General features: G+C 54.0%; 6 protein-coding genes across 6 annotated transcripts; 3 read left to right on the top strand and 3 right to left on the bottom strand.

The window, feature by feature from the left end:
- Window positions 1-302: 302 nt before the first annotated feature.
- On the top strand, window positions 303-1,540 carry An15g00410 (uncharacterized protein; the record flags this gene model as incomplete). The annotated part of the gene is made up of 3 exons (XM_001396543.3): window positions 303-317; window positions 384-559; window positions 649-1,540. 3 exons carry the CDS (start codon window positions 303-305, stop codon window positions 1,538-1,540), a joined length of 1,083 nt encoding a protein of 360 aa, XP_001396580.3.
- Window positions 1,541-2,570: 1,030 nt separating this feature from the next.
- Window positions 2,571-3,076, bottom strand: An15g00400 (uncharacterized protein; the record flags this gene model as incomplete). The annotated part of the gene is made up of 2 exons (XM_001396542.3): window positions 2,571-2,987; window positions 3,050-3,076. 2 exons carry the CDS (start codon window positions 3,074-3,076, stop codon window positions 2,571-2,573), a joined length of 444 nt encoding a protein of 147 aa, XP_001396579.1.
- An 870-nt stretch (window positions 3,077-3,946) lies between these two features.
- An15g00390 (uncharacterized protein) lies at window positions 3,947-9,438 on the top strand (the record flags this gene model as incomplete). The annotated part of the gene is made up of 2 exons (XM_001396541.3): window positions 3,947-8,548; window positions 8,605-9,438. 2 exons carry the CDS (start codon window positions 3,947-3,949, stop codon window positions 9,436-9,438), a joined length of 5,436 nt encoding a protein of 1,811 aa, XP_001396578.3.
- Window positions 9,439-10,273: 835 nt separating this feature from the next.
- On the top strand, window positions 10,274-12,206 carry An15g00380 (uncharacterized protein; the record flags this gene model as incomplete). Its single annotated transcript, XM_059744428.1, has 2 exons — window positions 10,274-10,540; window positions 10,626-12,206. The coding sequence occupies 2 exons, from the start codon at window positions 10,274-10,276 to the stop codon at window positions 12,204-12,206; spliced, it is 1,848 nt and encodes a 615-aa protein (XP_059602411.1).
- An 829-nt stretch (window positions 12,207-13,035) lies between these two features.
- Window positions 13,036-13,544, bottom strand: An15g00370 (hypothetical protein; the record flags this gene model as incomplete). The annotated part of the gene is made up of 3 exons (XM_059744427.1): window positions 13,036-13,177; window positions 13,244-13,306; window positions 13,375-13,544. 3 exons carry the CDS (start codon window positions 13,542-13,544, stop codon window positions 13,036-13,038), a joined length of 375 nt encoding a protein of 124 aa, XP_059602410.1.
- Window positions 13,545-13,889: 345 nt separating this feature from the next.
- On the bottom strand, window positions 13,890-17,165 carry An15g00360 (uncharacterized protein; the record flags this gene model as incomplete). The annotated part of the gene is made up of 2 exons (XM_059744426.1): window positions 13,890-16,659; window positions 16,720-17,165. 2 exons carry the CDS (start codon window positions 17,163-17,165, stop codon window positions 13,890-13,892), a joined length of 3,216 nt encoding a protein of 1,071 aa, XP_059602409.1.
- Window positions 17,166-17,227: the final 62 nt, after the last annotated feature.

Raw genomic sequence — 17,227 nt, 5'->3', positions numbered from 1 at the left:
ACGTTCTCCAAATCCGGGATGTATTTAAACCTCAAGCTGACCCTCCTGCCATAGGTCTCATAACCAGCATCAAACTCCTCCATCTCTAAACCATCTTATCTTATTTCACTTAACTCATCTTCACAATGGTATTTATGCGCTCTTTCTCCCGCCAACTCCGGCGACCTGCCACTTCTCTCCTCTCCACCAAGGGAGCCTTCGCGCCTGCGGCCAGCAGCCCATTCCGGGCTGCTCCTTTGGCTAACTCGATCGCTGGTGCACGTACGCTAACCGCCTCCGCGAATCTACAGGGCAAGATTCTTATGGTCCTCTATGACGTAAGTACCCGAATAGCATCACTTTCTTTTCTCGTAAATCACCAGAAACTAACCATCTCCAAATAGGGCGGTGAGCACGCCAAGCAGCAGCCCGGTCTACTGGGTACCACTGAGAACGAGCTCGGCTTGAGGAAGTGGCTCGAGGAGCAGGGTCACACCCTGGTCACCACTTCCGACAAGGAGGGCGAGAACTCGACTTTCGACAAGGAGCTCGTCGACGCTGAAGTCATCATCACCACTCCGTATGTGACCCACTCCACTACCCACAGTTATCCGCTCTGGGAACTTGGCAACTACGGGACCTAATTAGCTGACTGCTTGCCCGCAACAGCTTCCACCCCGGTTACCTCACTGCTGAGCGTCTGGCTAAGGCCAAGAACCTCAAGATCGCCGTCACTGCTGGTGTCGGTTCCGACCACGTCGACCTGAACGCTGCCAACAAGACCAATGGCGGTATCACCGTTGCCGAGGTCACCGGCTGCAATGTCGTCTCCGTCGCTGAGCACGTTGTCATGACCATCCTGACCCTGGTCCGCAACTTCGTTCCCGCCCACGAGCAGATCCGCCGCGGCGAGTGGGACGTTGCTGCTGTCGCTAAGAACGAGTTCGACCTCGAGGGCAAGGTCGTCGGTACCGTTGCCGTTGGCCGTATCGGTGAGCGTGTCCTCCGCCGTCTCAAGCCCTTCGACTGCAAGGAGCTCCTCTACTACGACTACCAGCCCCTTGCCCCTGAGGTTGAGAAGGAGATCGGCTGCCGCCGTGTCGACAACCTCGAGGAGATGCTCGCCCAGTGTGATGTTGTCACCATCAACTGCCCTCTGCACGAGAAGACCCGCGGTCTGTTCAACAAGGAGCTCATCTCCAAGATGAAGAAGGGCTCTTGGCTCGTCAACACCGCTCGTGGTGCCATCGTCGTCAAGGAGGATGTCGCCGAGGCCGTCAAGTCTGGCCACCTCCGCGGCTACGGTGGTGATGTCTGGTTCCCTCAGCCCGCCCCCGCCGACCACCCTCTGCGTACTGTCCAGGGCCCCTGGGGCGGCGGCAACGCCATGGTTCCTCACATGTCCGGTACCTCCATCGATGCCCAGATCCGCTACGCCAACGGTACCAAGGCCATCCTCGAGAGCTACTTCTCCGGCCGCCACGACTACCGCCCCGAGGACCTCATCGTCCACGGCGGTGACTACGTTACCAAGGCCTACGGTCAGCGCAACAAGGCCTAAATGGAAGACGATGATGATGAGATGCATGGATCGATTTGTATTCGGCCTATTTCCTCCCGTTATGATTAGCATATGATACCTGAAATCAAAACTTTTTCCTGCTGTTCAATCTTTTCCTGTTCCTATTTGTCTCACGTCCTAATGTAGACTTGTAACTCTTCGGACTCTTCCCGCGATCATCCTAACACCAACACAGGACTCCAGGCAGACTAGCACAATTGAGGAACCCCCCCTCCTCCAGAAAACAAAACTAGTCCAATCCCGAATCTCAACATTGGACTTGGATCATATTCCAGCTCGTCATTTTAGTCCAATCTTCTTCATCATACCATTTCAAAATCCACAACTTACTCCCCACCAAGCAAAAAGGATAAATGCAGAGAGTGGGGCGCCGATCCCCCAAAAGAACAAAAGCTTGACCACGGCAAACTTCCCAGCAGGCCAGAACCACGGACCAGCCTCTGATTTAGTGGGAAATTATACTGCTTTAGTTTTACGATTACTCCCTCGCAAGTGAGAGATAGATATTGAGTTTGTATAGTTTCGGATAATATACTTTTGTTGGTTTAGTGATCTACTCTTACTTTCTCTTTCTTTCTTGTTCTGTCTCTCTTTAGGTCGGGCTGGGTTGGGTAAAAGGACCTATTTGCATGTGAAGGGGAGTTGGGTATGTACCTTCTTCTTTGGGTTGTTTGTTTGGGGTCAGTTGGATGGTGTTGGAGAACAGAGTTGCGACGTGGGGGTTGGAGATGAATGAAGTAAGGGGTGGGTTGATTGAGTTACTAAATAGATAAATCCGGACGGACGGAGTAGATATCCCTTGAGGTGATTATCAGTGCATGCATTGGTTTTATGTACGCATGCAGGTAGCTTAGTAGTGCCATCGAGTTTATTCAGACAGACGTGCCTTGGGCTCTATCTGTACCGCAAAGGTTCAGCAAGAATAGATGTCTATTATATTTATTACCCTTCCCAAACGCCAATTGTCCCTTTAACATGGTAATGTAATATGTACAGAAGGCGAGAGAATTCAGCGACGTGACTGAGCATGGGTATGTCTCTCGTCATCATCACTGTCATCCATGAACCCCGCTTCGAGTTCACGGCTCAATCGACTCTCCGCATCCCCGGCTGTACTCCGTCGGCGTTCGAGCGCTTCTCGCCGTGACGGGTCCATGTCCATCCCTACCATAATCTCTCCTTCTTCATCATATATACTGATGTTGTCGTGCTGATCGTCGAATTGTGATTGTCGCCAAACCGACGGGAGGAATCGTCGCATTAAGGCATCCGCGATACGATCCCGGAGTGTTTTAGTGTGCGCAGAAAGAGTATGAAGTGGGAGATATTGCGAGTATCGTTGATGATAGCGACGGAAGAAGGGGATGATCACGAAGGAGAAGAGGAGGTAGAGCGTTAGGGAGATGAAGGCGGGGATGATGATGGTCTGTGTAGAGAGTGTCTGTTAGAAAGAATCCGGAGATCAGGAGAATCTAGAAGAGCGCATACTTTGGCAAAATTAGTTGCGGAACCCATCGTGGCGTGTGTGCGTGTGGTGCTCAATGCCCTTCCTGTAACGGATCTTGATCTCGAGAATGCGCGGCCAAGGCAGCAGCGGGAAGGAAGTAGATAGATAGGCGCCGAACACACGGCGCCAAATTAAGCCAATGATTCCCGATTAGCAGCGGGGGCTTGTCATAACCTGCGACGGCACTTAGGGTAATCCGATGTGACTGGCAGGCTGACCGTCTCCCAACGCTGGCTTACCAGGCGGTCTTCTGCAGCAGCAGCAGCAGCAATCCGGGGGTTTGCCCTGAATCTTGACACCGACAGACAGCATCTCCGGGAGTCTCCGGCGTGCGACAACTCCACGTGATCGGGAAGTGATGGCCAGTTTCCTGAGGCATGAATGGTGTAATTCACGTGATACCTCCGGCCCCTACCGCGTTCTAGAGCCGCCTCAAGTGGTGCTGCCCCCCCTGATGCCCGTGCTTCCACGACCTGACGTGCAAAAAGACTCCAGCCACTAAAGCCCGATCCTGGGATTTGCCAGAGTAGGATAGCCCTACTGGGAGCCGTCACTACAGACCGCTCCTTTGACTGTCATTCCTTCAAGTCACCTTCTCCATCTGTTTGTTGGGAGAAGCGTCCGTCTTTCCTTTGGTGGCATCCTTTACCCCCCTCGTGCCAACGCTGCTCCGCAGCGGCTATTAATTAGTGTTAGTCAGGAGTGTCTGGAATAAGTTGTCGCCTTGAGCTGGATGTGATCCTGGCCTTCGCAGAGACTGAGAGCGACCGATCCTTCTCAATCTACAACCTCCGACGACTGTCTGTCACCTCAACGCTCTTGCCCCAGCGGATTACGCTCATGCTGCGCCCTGCATCTCCCCAGCGACGTCCGTCAAGATGCCAACCACCACGTCCGCGCCTGACAAATCGAGACAGACTTCCGCTGGGAAATCATTCTTCGGGAGGAAGTTGCACAAGGAGAAACCGGTAGACGATCGCCACGATGCCCATACAGGCTTCGAGACTCTCGCGCCTCCTGGAAGCGCCCCGGGTTCTCGTTCCTCTCGCCATTCCAAACGATCCTCCGTCCAGTCCATGGATTTTTCCAACGACATCGATCCTGCAGCGCTGTCAATGACGGCAGGTGTGATTACCTCCATCCCCTTTGAAAGTCTCCCCGCCGACACCAAGTCGCCGATTCCCATCGACTATCTCTCCAAAGCCGAAACCTCGCCACGCAAAGAACCGTCCCCGAATCATCTTGCCAAGGGAGGCAGTGATTTCCATCAGTATCCCGCTTGGAACCCGGCCACAGTCCGGGACAATAATGTTTATTCTCACCCCACCGGCCCTCGTCCGCCACCACATGCGTCTAACGTAACCATGGCGGGAAGCTCTTCGGGGGACAAAGGTGCTCGGTATCAACAATGGGGACGACCGGGGAGCTCGGCTGCCAACACAGGGTTCAGTCACAACTCTTCATCTACAGTAGATTCCTCGTCGCATTCCCGAATATCGTTCGATCAGGCTAGTGTCCACTCGTCACTTTCTTCCAATACCCGGGACACTAGAGGTTCGAGCTATTTCTCATCGGACGGTTCATCTCGAACACTGACCACCTCCCACTCTGCCGACCGCAACACCTACTCATCTAATGGGACCTCCAGCCGACTTTCTAATGCGCAGGCTGCGTGGCAGTCGGCCCAGCCCGCGCAACCTGCGAAGTTACCAAGCAACCCTGAGCAATACTTGACCCGTCCAAGGGATGATCGCATTGTGGACCAGCTGTTCCTCGAACTGATGCAGAAGCGAGGTTGGCAGAATCTGCCTGAGCAGGCCAAGCGGCAGATGCTTGCGTATCCAGCCTCGAAAAAGTGGACCCTTGTTCATCAAGATCGGTTGACGGAAATTCAAGGCGAACAAAAGCGCAGGCAGAATGCCCGGCAGACCCATGGCCATGACGGGCCGTCGGGGATTCTGGAGCGGGCCGATGAAGAGGGAAGCCCAGAGTGGTACGTGAAGAAGGTTATGGATGACTCAATCACGTCGAAACAATTAGCTAGTTTGAGCGTCAGTCTGCGCACACAACCAATCAGTTGGGTGAAAGCCTTTGTCGAAGCACAAGGCCAAATTGCCCTGACAAATGTTCTTGCCAAGATCAACCGGAGAAAAGCTTCAGGTCCTGTTCCTGCACCCCCGACTGGTGACAAGGATCTGGATCGTGAATATGATATCGTCAAGTGCCTAAAGGCTTTGATGAACAACAAATACGGCGCAGATGATGCCCTCGCCCATCAGCAGGTTATTGTTGCTCTTGTCAGCTCGCTGCTGTCTCCCCGACTAAATACAAGGAAGTTGGTCAGTGAAGTCTTGACCTTCCTTTGCCACTGGGCCGAAGGGCAGGGCCATCAGAAGGTCCTCCAGGCTATGGACCATGTGAAGAACCACCATGGAGAGACTGGTCGTTTCGATGCTTGGATGCGTATCGTCGAAGTGACGATCGATGGCCGTGGAAAGATGGGTAGTCTGGTGGGCGCGAGCGAGGAATACCGCAGTGGTGGTATAGGCATGGAAAACCTTCTCATGGAGTATGCCGTCTCAACCATGCTCCTCATTAACATGTTGGTGGACGCCCCGGAGAACGATCTGCAGCTCCGCTGTCATATTCGTGCGCAGTTCACCTCTTGCGGCATCAAGCGTCTCATGACTAAAATGGAAGGCTTCCAATATGAGGTCATTGACAAGCAGATTGAGCGCTTCCGCGAGAATGAGGCCATCGACTACGAGGATCTTTTGCAACGCGAGAGTAGCAGCGTGAAGGATAGCATCGAGGGCGAGGTGAAGGACATGAGCGATCCTCTACAAATTACAGACGCTATTGCGTCAAGGATCACAGGTACTCGAGCTCACGACTACTTTCTCTCTGCTATGCAACACATGCTCCTCATCCGGGAGAATTCCGGCGAAGATGGTCTCCGGATGTACCAGCTCGTCGACGCCATGCTTAGCTACGTGGCCATGGACCGCAGGCTACCTGATCTGGATCTCCGCCAAGGGTTAACATTTACCGTGCAGAGCCTTTTGGATAAGTTACATACAGATTCAGAGGCAAGACAGGCGTACGATGAGTCCCTAGAAGCGCGCCAGATTGCGGAGGCTGCTTTGGCAGAGCGGGATGAGATGAAGGCACAGATTGAGCTGGGTGCAGACGGCCTAGTGAAGAAGTTGCAGAAGCAAATCGAAGAGCAGACTGGCATCATCGAACTTCAACGGAGACGGGAGGAGTCAATACGGGCCGAGCTCGCCGATGTTCAACGCTTGCGCGCCCAGGAGTTGCAACGGAACGAACTGGAAACTAGAGAGCTCTACCTGATGCTTCGGGACGCCCAGGACATCGCCGCTTCAAATGCAAAGAAGAACAACCTCGCAGAAGTCGATCCATCCCATATGAGGGGCATCATGGACCGTGAAAAGCTCCTCGAGCGGTTGGAGATGCAGCTCGAGCGCACCAAGACCCAATTTAAATTGGAGGGCAAGGTATGGGGTCAACATGTGACCTCAGACCGGCTGCGTGAACTTCGTGAGCAAATGGACGGTGATGTTGGACCGCAAGATGGGTTCCAAGACCAGGTTCATCACGTTGCGGGTCTGGGATCTGTTCAGCGCAAGCGAAGCCATCTGCCCGGCATGGAGAAGGATATTGTCGAGGGTCAGCAGCAGGAGGGTCAGGTGGATGAGAACGGAGAGATCATCTACGAGAAGGCGCGTCTGGTCGACCTCCATCGGCCACGACTTAACCCTAAGCAGGCGAACGGCCTCCTTGGAGAAATTGCCTCGAAGGTTCCTAAGATCGACGCGGACGACAACGAAGCCGCACCTGACGTTCCCGAAGCCACGGCGCCTGTCATCGACGAACCCAAGATTGAGAGTGAAATCGAGAAGCCCGAGGCCAAGGGGGCGCCCGCTCCCCCCCCGCCGCCGCCACCACCACCACCTCCTCCCCCAGGCGCTGTGGGCATTCCTCCTCCACCCCCTCCCCCTCCACCGCCGCCGCCTGGTGGTGCTGTCGGAATCCCTCCCCCGCCCCCTCCTCCCCCGCCGCCGCCGGGAGGAAAGGTTGGAATCCCCCCTCCACCTCCTCCGCCCCCTCCTCCGGGCGGTGCAGGATTTCCGCCGCCGCCCCCCCCTCCGCCAGGTGCTTCATTTGGTGCTCCGCCTCCCCCGCCTCCTCCTGGCGCAGGCTTTGGCGGATGGCGAGCCAACTACATGGCCTCTCAAGCCCTTCCTCAACACAAGACAGCTCTTATGCCCTCTATCCGGCCAAAGAAGAAGCTCAAGGCTCTTCACTGGGAGAAGGTTGATACTCCACAGGTGACGGTGTGGGCGGCTCACGCTCCCACTGCACAGGAGAAGGAAGAGAAATATGTAGAGTTAGCCAAGAAGGGTGTGTTGGATGAGGTTGAAAGATTGTTCATGGCGAAGGAGACCAAGATCTTTGGAGGCAATGCAGCAGCCAAGCAGCGCAAGGACAAGAAACAGCTCATCTCCAACGAGTTGTCCAAGAACTTCCAGATCGCAATGGCCAAGTTCTCGCAATTCCCCGCCGACGATGTGGTGCGCATGATTATCCATTGCGACACAGACATTCTGGACAACCAGGTCGTCATGGAATTCCTGCAGCGAGACGAAATGTGCACAATCCCGGAGAATATTTCCAAGTCGATGGCGCCCTACAGCAGGGACTGGACTGGCCCCGATGCTGCTAGTGCGGAGCGAGAGCAAGACCCCAATGAGCTCACGAGGGAAGATCAGATCTACCTATACACCGCGTACGAGCTCAACCACTACTGGAAGGCGAGAATGCGCGCTCTCGCTCTGACTCGGTCCTTCGAAGTGGATTATGAGCACATCTCCGCCAAGCTGCAACAAGTGGTGCAGGTCAGCGAATCTCTGAGAGACTCTGTTTCACTGATGAACGTCCTGGGTCTGATCCTGGACATTGGTAACTTCATGAACGACGCCAACAAGCAGGCTCAAGGTTTCAAGCTGAGCTCTCTTGCCCGGCTGGGCATGGTCAAGGATGACAAGAACGAGACCACTTTTGCTGATTTGGTGGAGCGCATTGTTCGTAACCAGTATCCCGAATGGGAAGGCTTCGTGGACGAGATCAATGGTGTCATCGCTATTCAGAAGCTCAACGTCGACCAGCTGCGGACGGATGCAAAGAAGTACATTGACAACATCAAGAATGTACAGGCCAGCTTAGACGCCGGAAATCTCAGTGACCCCAAGAAGTTCCACCCCCAGGATCGCGTTAGCCAGATCGTTCAGCGGAGCATGAAGGATGCTAGACGGAAAGCCGAGCAGATGCAGCTCTATTTGGATGAGATGATAAAATCCTACGATGACATCATGGTCTTCTATGGAGAAGATAATTCCGATGAGGGTGCCCGACGGGACTTCTTCGCAAAGCTGGCTTCCTTCTTGCTGGAGTGGAAGGTAAGTTTGATTGTCAAGTATCTCTTAAGAATGTTTGCTAACCAGTGGCTGTGCAGAAATCCAAGGAGAAGAACATTTCGCTGGAAGAAAGCCGGAGACGCACCGAGGCGTCCTTGGCTCGCAAGCGGAATATCAATGCCGGTCTTGCTAATGGCGCCGCCTCTGCTAGTGACGCACCACCGTCGCCAGCTACAAGTGGGGCCATGGATTCGCTCCTGGAGAAGCTCCGCGCCGCTGCGCCCCAAGCCAGAGACCAGCGTGACCGTCGTCGTCGTGCTAGGCTAAAGGAGCGACACCAGATCCGCGTTGCTTCTGGCCAGAAGATGCCGGATGTTGCTGGAGCTGAGGCGCCGGAAGGAGGGAATGAAGCCGAAGAAGATGGAACTAGCAACAAGGCGGGCAACGACGTTGACAGCGAAGCAAATGCCGCCGAATTGGGGTTGCTGAGTCCTCCCCTCCTCGAAGCGGAATCTTCTGAGAGCAAGAAGAAGGATCCGCAACATGTATCCGAGAGCGAAGACGTGGCAGACCGTGCCGCGAGCATGCTGCAGGGCCTACGCGATAACATGGACGGCGACCGAATGAGAAGACGCCGAGAAACAGCGGAAGAAGAGCGTCGGAAACGCAGGTTACGGAGACGAAATGGAGGCAGCACCAGCAATAACAGCGCTGAGGGCTCTGCGGCCACCTCCGTGCCCGAACCCATTTCACCTCCCAGAACCGAGCTGGAGCCGGATGATGCAGCGAGTCCTCGATCTGGAGACGATCCCCTTCCTCAACCGCCTCTGACGCCGGCAATCGTGGTATCACCCACAGCGGACCAACAGCTTCGGTCGCCTGGTGACGATGAACCGATGGAAGGCTCACCGTCGAGCAGATCAATTGAGTAGTTGGGCAACTATTGCTTTGCTACTCCCATCCTTCTTTTATTGATTTCATTTCATTGCCAATTTTTCTTTTATCTTGCATCCTTTCCTCCTTGTCCGCAAGGAGTGTCTTTCCTCCCCCCCTCTTTCCTAATCTAATGTTTGATAGACTAACTCATGTCGTCTCGGAAAGATCTCATTATGCTGTTTTGAGTGTATACTATGCCAGGATGAACTTACCCCCTTTCTTTTTCTGGCCTGCCTGGCTTTCTGAATTTCTTACTTTCTCCGGGCATCCCTCCGCATTTTCTTCGAAGGTACATTGTTCACCTTTTTCTAGCGATTCCCAATCACCCTTCATACTTCTAACCTATTCTTGCTTCCCCACTGTTGCTCCGGTCATCTCTTTGTGTACATACTTCCTTTCGCTCTGCTCTTTTCTTCATTCCTCGTTTATATCTGCATGTCGTTCGAGCCGCTATTGCATTTTGGCTACGGGGAAGGAATCCGTGGCGCATGGCCGAGTCTTTGTGTCTTTTCGGCGCGCAGGCGTGGCGAAGGGGCGCAGGGCCCTTGTGATCTGGCTTTTATACATCTACTGGATTCCTGGATCTGTCTACATGAATACCTTGTCTTGCATAGGCTGCTACTGTAGTTCTTGAACCACACCTGCTTCATTCACTTCAATATTATAACTATAATAAAGAGACACTTCTCCTTCCGCCGCAGTGGTATCACGTGACCTCGGCGATGCGGCGATGCGGCGACCCTCATTGTTGAGACTCGCCTTCTCTCATGCCTCGAAGATCGGCAATTGCTCTTCGTTTGCCCATTGCGCCTATTTAGATTCATCTCGCGTATGCGATCATCGGCCGTCCGGACCCTGCGGTGGGCGACACCCTTTCGCCCATCATGGAGTAGGTGCTTCACCGTGGCCCGGCAGGGCGCTGGTCCAGCTCTCCATGCCCGGAGCTCGTCTCCGCGTGTGCCTCCGCGTCGATACTTCTCAGTATCCTCACCAGCTCAATCCATATTCGATGCCGATTCCACCATATATGCGCTTTCGACAGCATCTGGACGGGCTGCCATTGCCGTTGTGCGGGCATCGGGACCTGCATGTGTGCAAGTATGAGAGCTCACTTCTGCCATTGAATTTCCTCCCGACTCAGCTCAGCAGCGCCGGCAGCTAATAACGTCACTCACTCACGCAGATCTACAAATCTCTCTGTCCAGAAGCACCTCTTCCCCGGCCCCGCCTCGCAGTCGTCCGCACCCTGTACGATCCCTCCCAGAAACCCTCCCCCAACACCGTCCTCGACGCCGGCGCCTTAGTCCTATACTTCCCCGGCCCGAAGACCGTGACTGGCGAAGATGTTCTCGAGCTGCACCTCCACGGTGGCCCAGCCATCGTCAAATCCGTTCTGTCGTCCATCTCGCGTACAAACAACCCTGACTACACAGTCCGCTACGCCGAACCCGGCGAGTTCACCCGTCGAGCCTTCATGAACAACCGCCTAGACCTCCCGCAGATCGAAGCCCTGGGCGATACCTTGTCCGCTGACACGGAGCAACAGCGCCGGCTTGCTGTCCGGGGTGCCAGCGATGCGCTATCGAAGCGGTACGAACAATGGCGACATCAATTGCTCTATGCGCGCGGCGAACTAGAGGCGTTGATTGACTTCTCAGAGGATCAGCATTTCGACGAGTCCACCGAGGACCTGGTGTCCTCGGTTGCGGCTCAGGTGCGGGCTCTGCGGGCTCAAATCGCCCTTCACATCCAGAATGCGTCCAAGGGCGAGCTCCTACGTAACGGAATCAAGGTCGCTCTCCTGGGGGCCCCGAATGCGGGGAAGAGCTCGCTTTTGAATCGAATCGTTGGCAGAGAGGCCGCCATCGTTAGCACTGAGGAAGGCACCACGCGGGACATCGTGGATGTCGGTGTCGACATCGGCGGCTGGTACTGCAAGCTCGGCGACATGGCAGGGATACGCTCCGAGCCAAATGATCCTACCGGACAGAAGAAGACGGTTGTGATTGGCGCCGTGGAACAAGAGGGCATCAGACGGGCAAAGGCACGTGCCTTGGAATCGGACGTGGTCATCGTGGTCGTCTCAGTAGAAGAAGCCACCGATGGTACAGCGACGTACCGCCTCGCCGTCGAGCAGGAGGTCGTCGACGCAGCCAACGACTGCGCTCGCGCCGGCAAGTGCGTCGTCGTAACCATCAACAAATGTGACCGATTACCGGAGGGTAAATTGCCCGCGCAGCTCATCGAGACAGTCAGCCAACTCTTCAAGGCGGCCCCGGACCAGCGCCAGCGTATCTTCGGCATCTCCTGTCTAGATGCCACCAACGGCCTGAACCTCACCAGCCCCGGTTCCAGCCAGCTCTCCGATCCCGGCTACATTCAGCAATTTCTACAAGGTCTGATGACTACATTCGAGGATATCGCCTCTCCAACAGGCATCGATGGGGACGAGAACGGAAAATACGATCATGCATATTGGGAAGATTCACTCGGCGTGACGCATCGCCAAAGCTCTAATTTACAACGCTGTCTCGAACACCTAGATGATTTCCTGACGCAAACTCAACCGCAATCCCAGACGCCTATGCCTTCCTCATCTCGCCAATTCGCTCATGAATTCCCAGAAACGGACATGGACATGGACATTGACATCGTCACCGCCGCTGAACACCTGCGCTCTGCCGCTGATACCATGGCGAAGATTACGGGCCGTGGGGAAAGCGGAGACGTGGAAGATGTTCTGGGCGTTGTGTTTGAAAAGTAAGTTGCTATGTATTATAGTGTGGTAGAGTGCTGTTTTTCTTTTGTTGTTCTTGTTGCTGACTGAGTCGAATAGGTTCTGTGTGGGCAAGTGAGGGAGATCTATATAATGATATCGGAAATCATAAAGCACATATGCTCTCCCATCCGGATGATGTCCTCTATGGTGCGTCGTATGCTATACCGCCTCTGCGACGGGCTGGTGCTCGTTGTACCCGCCACGACCCTGCAGGAGCAGCGGAGCAAAAGAAAGTGGCGACAGCGGCAGCGACAGAGATAGAGAAAAAGAGGACGAAGTTGGCGGTGCGGGCGTTGGCGCAGTAGTCTCGGGGGCGTTGTATCCTCCTCGGCCCATGGTGATGGTCTTGTGTGATCAGATTTGTATAATAGATGGTGGTGATAGAGTATTACTCTGCAAAAAGAGCGATGTATGTATAGTATTTATCCGGCACAAAATGAAGAGAGCAATCACGATCTCAGAGTGTTGTATATCCGTTGACTGGTTAAGAACAAGTAGTAGCGAGAGTAAGTTTATTATTAGTATAGCATGCAAGTAGTAGTAGTAGTAGTAGTAGTAGTAGTAGTAGTGAGTCTGCTCAAGCTTCTATCTATCCGGGCACAAGAACCCTTTATATATACACCCAGTACTACTACTAATGCATCATCTCCTAAGCCCCAAGTGTACCTCAGTTAAGAGCTCATAAAGTTGTAGTCCTACAAAATGCCTCGAGTAATACGCATCAGGCCCACCCCATCCCATAGTTGACGAGAGTTGCATTTCAAATCCCCAGTGCTACCGTCGTGACTAACTAAATGACTGACTGACTATCTAGCTAACCAACCAATGTGCTAAATATAATCGAAGCCTCAGGACCAATGCCTTCCGTATGAGAAGATTCGGAAATAGTCGATAAGACGGGATCAAAGCCTGGATTCGGCTTGGTATGGTTTCGCTTTGCTTTTTCTTCTCTTTTACTAGATTTGAGAGTTTTTTTATGCTTGAATGCATGACTCAGGTGTAACCTTTAACTAACTACTTACTAGCGTTTGTTGGTTTTTGTCTCGCCTGGTCTAGTTGGGTTCCTCCTATCATCTGGCATGGAACTGTTTAGTCGGTGGTTGTCAATAAGGTCAGGTCAGCTGATTATACTTCGTCACGGCATCATACGCACGGCCTGAAGGATAAGAATAAGATAACAGACACAGTTTGAGGAAACTCGGGATTCGAGTCAGCATATCCGCTGCGCCAATGAGACTTTTCTGTCCCTGGGAGACATACTGCACAGCTAGAGGTGTTGGTACCCTCGCAGTGGCTGATTGGATGCACAAAGGCATGAACCATCGTCATCCTCAGCCACGTTTCATCCTGGCGGATGACTAGAGCAATCAGCCTGAGGCTTGTGGGAGAAAAAGAAACGAGTCTGAGACATGTCTTTCTTTTTGACTTTGATGGGTCAAGGCTTCCTCCCGGCCACATGGCGGAGAGATGCCATGCGATGCCACATGCTTATATTGCTGCTATTTTTGGGTCAACGTCCGGGAGTGACTCAACCAGATCCATAGAAAGGAAATTCTCGTATAGAGGTGGCCGTAAGGCGGATCGCGCTCTCTCTCTCTCTCTCTCTGTGTGTGTGTGTGTATGTGTGACATATGATCTAGCTACAATGTAATATTATACGTTGTAAATCTAGGCAGCAAGCTCGGCAACCTCTTCCTCCGGTGCAGTGTAAACTGATGATATAGAAGACTCCGTGTCCCATTCTCTTTCTTTCTTTTGACCCTCCCCGCCTGCATGGCTCAGGGGTGCTGTCCAAGATGCGCGCGGAGGGTTCAGCCCATGCACATCTGTCAAAGAGACAGGCGAGTCTGTGGCGCGGACGCCAACCCTCTCGCCTGCATGCGAAAACACACTTTCCAGAAACGGGCTGCTTGGACTAGGAGTTCCTCCGGGCACTTGATAGTAATGTCGCGCTTGAGGCATCGCGATCTGTTCATTGGTTGGGGCAAAGGCCCGCTCATTGGCCTCTAGGATCTGCGGGACGTCGCGGAATTCAGAGTCTATGCGCTGATAAATGCTACTTCCTCGCCGCATATGCTCCGGCGTCTGAGACCGGCTTGCCGGGAGCCCTTGTTCTAAAGTCCCTGGCAGCTCCTGAGGACTCGTTTCTGCCGTCGGAGACAGCTGGGTATGGTATACAGCGACATCGGACAAGACTCCAGAAGGTACTGGGTGCTGCTGGTTGGGCTTTAGCGGAAAGGACCAGGCCGGGGAGCCTTCGGCTCCTGGCTGTGACGGGTGCTGCATCTGATACAATAAGCTTTGTACTTCTCGCTTCCTTTCAATAGATATATCCGCAGACGGCGCGAATCCGATTCTCTCTGCCGTGAGGCCCAGATCTGCATCGTCTTTGGCAACTAGGGGACTACAGGACATGAGCAGACGAAGCGCACTTGGATGGCCATAGTAAGCGGCATAGCGGTAGGGCTGCCATCCTCGTTCGTCCCGCTTGATGGCTGACGCACCTCGCTGGAGGAGAAGCGTGACCACGGGCACATGTCCTCCCATAGCGGCCAAACACAAAGGCGAATCCTCTTCCGATCGGACGCCATAAGGCAGGCATACTGGGGACCCGCGGTCGAGCAGGTTCTGGACGGCGGCCGCATGTCCGTACCGAGATGCTACGCAGAGCGCTCGATCTCCCGCGGTGTCACGGGCATCCAGAGAAGCTCCTTTGTCACAGAGTAAATTAAGAAGTGCCATCGACCCACGGACAGCTGCAAGGTGGACCGGTCGACGTTGATCCGAATCAGCTTGGGCCTCGATATTGGCGCCCGAGATAAGCAAAAGCTTCGTAACCTCACAATTATCAGCCATGCACGCATAGTGAAGCGGCGTGAGACCCGAGAGGCAGCGGTTTTCTAATGGCATACTCTTCCGAAGAAGCAGCTCCACCACCGCGAACTGTGACTTCATTGCGGCCAGATGTAAGGCTGTTCGTCCCGCAATGTTAGTTCTGGCCAGCAACCCTTTCTTCTGGCTAAGAATGTCAACGATCTCGGTGTGCCCATTATAAGCAGCCCAGTGCAAGGCCGTCATAGCAGCATCGTCGACCGATCGAGTCGATGCCTTCTTTTTAAGCAGAAGCTGCGTCGCCAGCAGCTGACCCAGGGCAGCTGCACATATGAGCGGCGTCCTTCGGTCGCTTCCAGCCGCGTTAACATTCGCCTTCTCATTGAGGAGCAGCTCCATAACATCCAGATGTCCCCCTTCACAGGCGTAGTGTAGTGGTGCCATCATCGTTCCGTCCTTGGCTTCCAAATCTGCGCCGTTTTGTATCAAAATCCTTGCTATTACTATATCGCCTAGTTTGGCGGCCAGATGTAGCGGCGTCGCTTGATCATTAGCTCGCGCATTAACTTTGGCGTGACAAGCAAGTAAGAGGTTTGTGGCTTCAGCTTGGCCATGATGTGCTGCTACCCAGAGAGCAGTCTGGCCGTTAGCATTCCGTGCTTCGATATCTAAGCACTCAGGAAGAAGCAGTTCAAGCACTCTGCAATGACCGCGCGACGCAGCCAAGTGCAACGCGGTGGAACCCGACTTGTCGGTAGCATCCATTCTAGCGTTTCTTTGCAGCAGTAGATCCAGCACGTCTTCATTCCCGCAATGGGATGCTACTAAAAGGGCAGTCCTGCGCGACGGGATATGACGGGCTTCAATGTCATGACCACTTTCGAGGAGCCTTTCGACATCGGATCGACTGCCCGACTGGGCTGACTTGATAATTGGCGGCGCAGACGCTCCATCCGGTGATGTCAAATTAATGCTAGTATTCAAATCTCTTTCGTACAGCCGACGCTCCGACGGACTCCGCCCAGGAACTCGTACGGAAGCTTGCGTCGCTGACCAGCTTGGACGCCTGAGTTGCCGAATGATGGACCGAATCTTCTCACGCCGTGATCCTGAGGAGCGATTACCCCAGGAAGCGCCACTCGCATCTGACTGCCATCTGCGGACTTGAGTCGGACTCTGCGGTAAAGGAGTCGGTGCGAACGACACGCTCTTACTGTGGCCATGGCTAGAGTCGAACGACGCAGAGGGATGTATTGGGAGAACTCCACTCGTTCCGGGAGGGCTTGCACTACTCACAGTACCACTTCCATACCCTTCATCTATAGGTGGGCTGTAAGTGCTGCGGTTGACCGCAGCTTGCGTCGTAGGATGGGTCCGTGATTGTCCGATCGCGCGTCTATAGGGAAGGGAAGTCACCACTGTTCTATCGAAATCAAAAACCGTGTCCCCTACGGAGGATGAGCGACGAGTCAGGCTCGGAGTCTCCGCCCGTGAGGGTACGTAGCTGTAAGCGGACCGTAGTGTTGCTGTATCGCTGGCGACTTTCGCAATAATCTGGCGATTTTCCGCTCTCCGTAACAGTTCGACTTGCTCGGTTGATGTCCGACTAATGCACAATGTTTAGTATGCAGTAATCTATTGCTGCTTCGTCAACTTCCAGACTCACCATTGGCAGGCTTGAAGCAGGAGCTGCAGTGCATGAACCTGCGCACGCAGTCGTTCCTGATGAACCTTCATGCTGTCCTCGTTCCAGACGACCTTTACTCGAGTGCGAAATCCGATCCCAGTGTCACTCAGCATTGCACCTCTTGTCAGAGCTGAGACCTCGTCCGAGAGAACCTCCATGACGGCGCGACAGCCGTCCAATGCGACTTCAAGTCCCTCGACATACTCGTCGGGTTCGATTGAGTCACGAACATTGTAGCTTGCCCACTCGTGTAGCTGTGTAATGGCTGATCGGATGGTCGTCAGCTCGCCGATAAGCGATCGAATGGTGAGGTCGGCATCCTTGAATTTGCCAAACAGATGGGCCAGTGCCCCCGCGGTGTCTTTGACGTACTGAGCGATCTGAAACGCACCGGAAAGCAGACCGATTGCGGTGACAGGATCCATTGCCGGTAGCCACACCTCATTGGGGGAACATCAGCAGCGTAGCGGGGCTGAGTATACGATCA

The sequence above is a fragment of the Aspergillus niger genome (assembly GCF_000002855.4).
Source record: "Aspergillus niger supercontig An15".
Classification (NCBI taxonomy): Eukaryota; Fungi; Ascomycota; class Eurotiomycetes; order Eurotiales; family Aspergillaceae; genus Aspergillus; species Aspergillus niger.
This window is presented reverse-complemented; position numbering and strand designations above follow the sequence as displayed.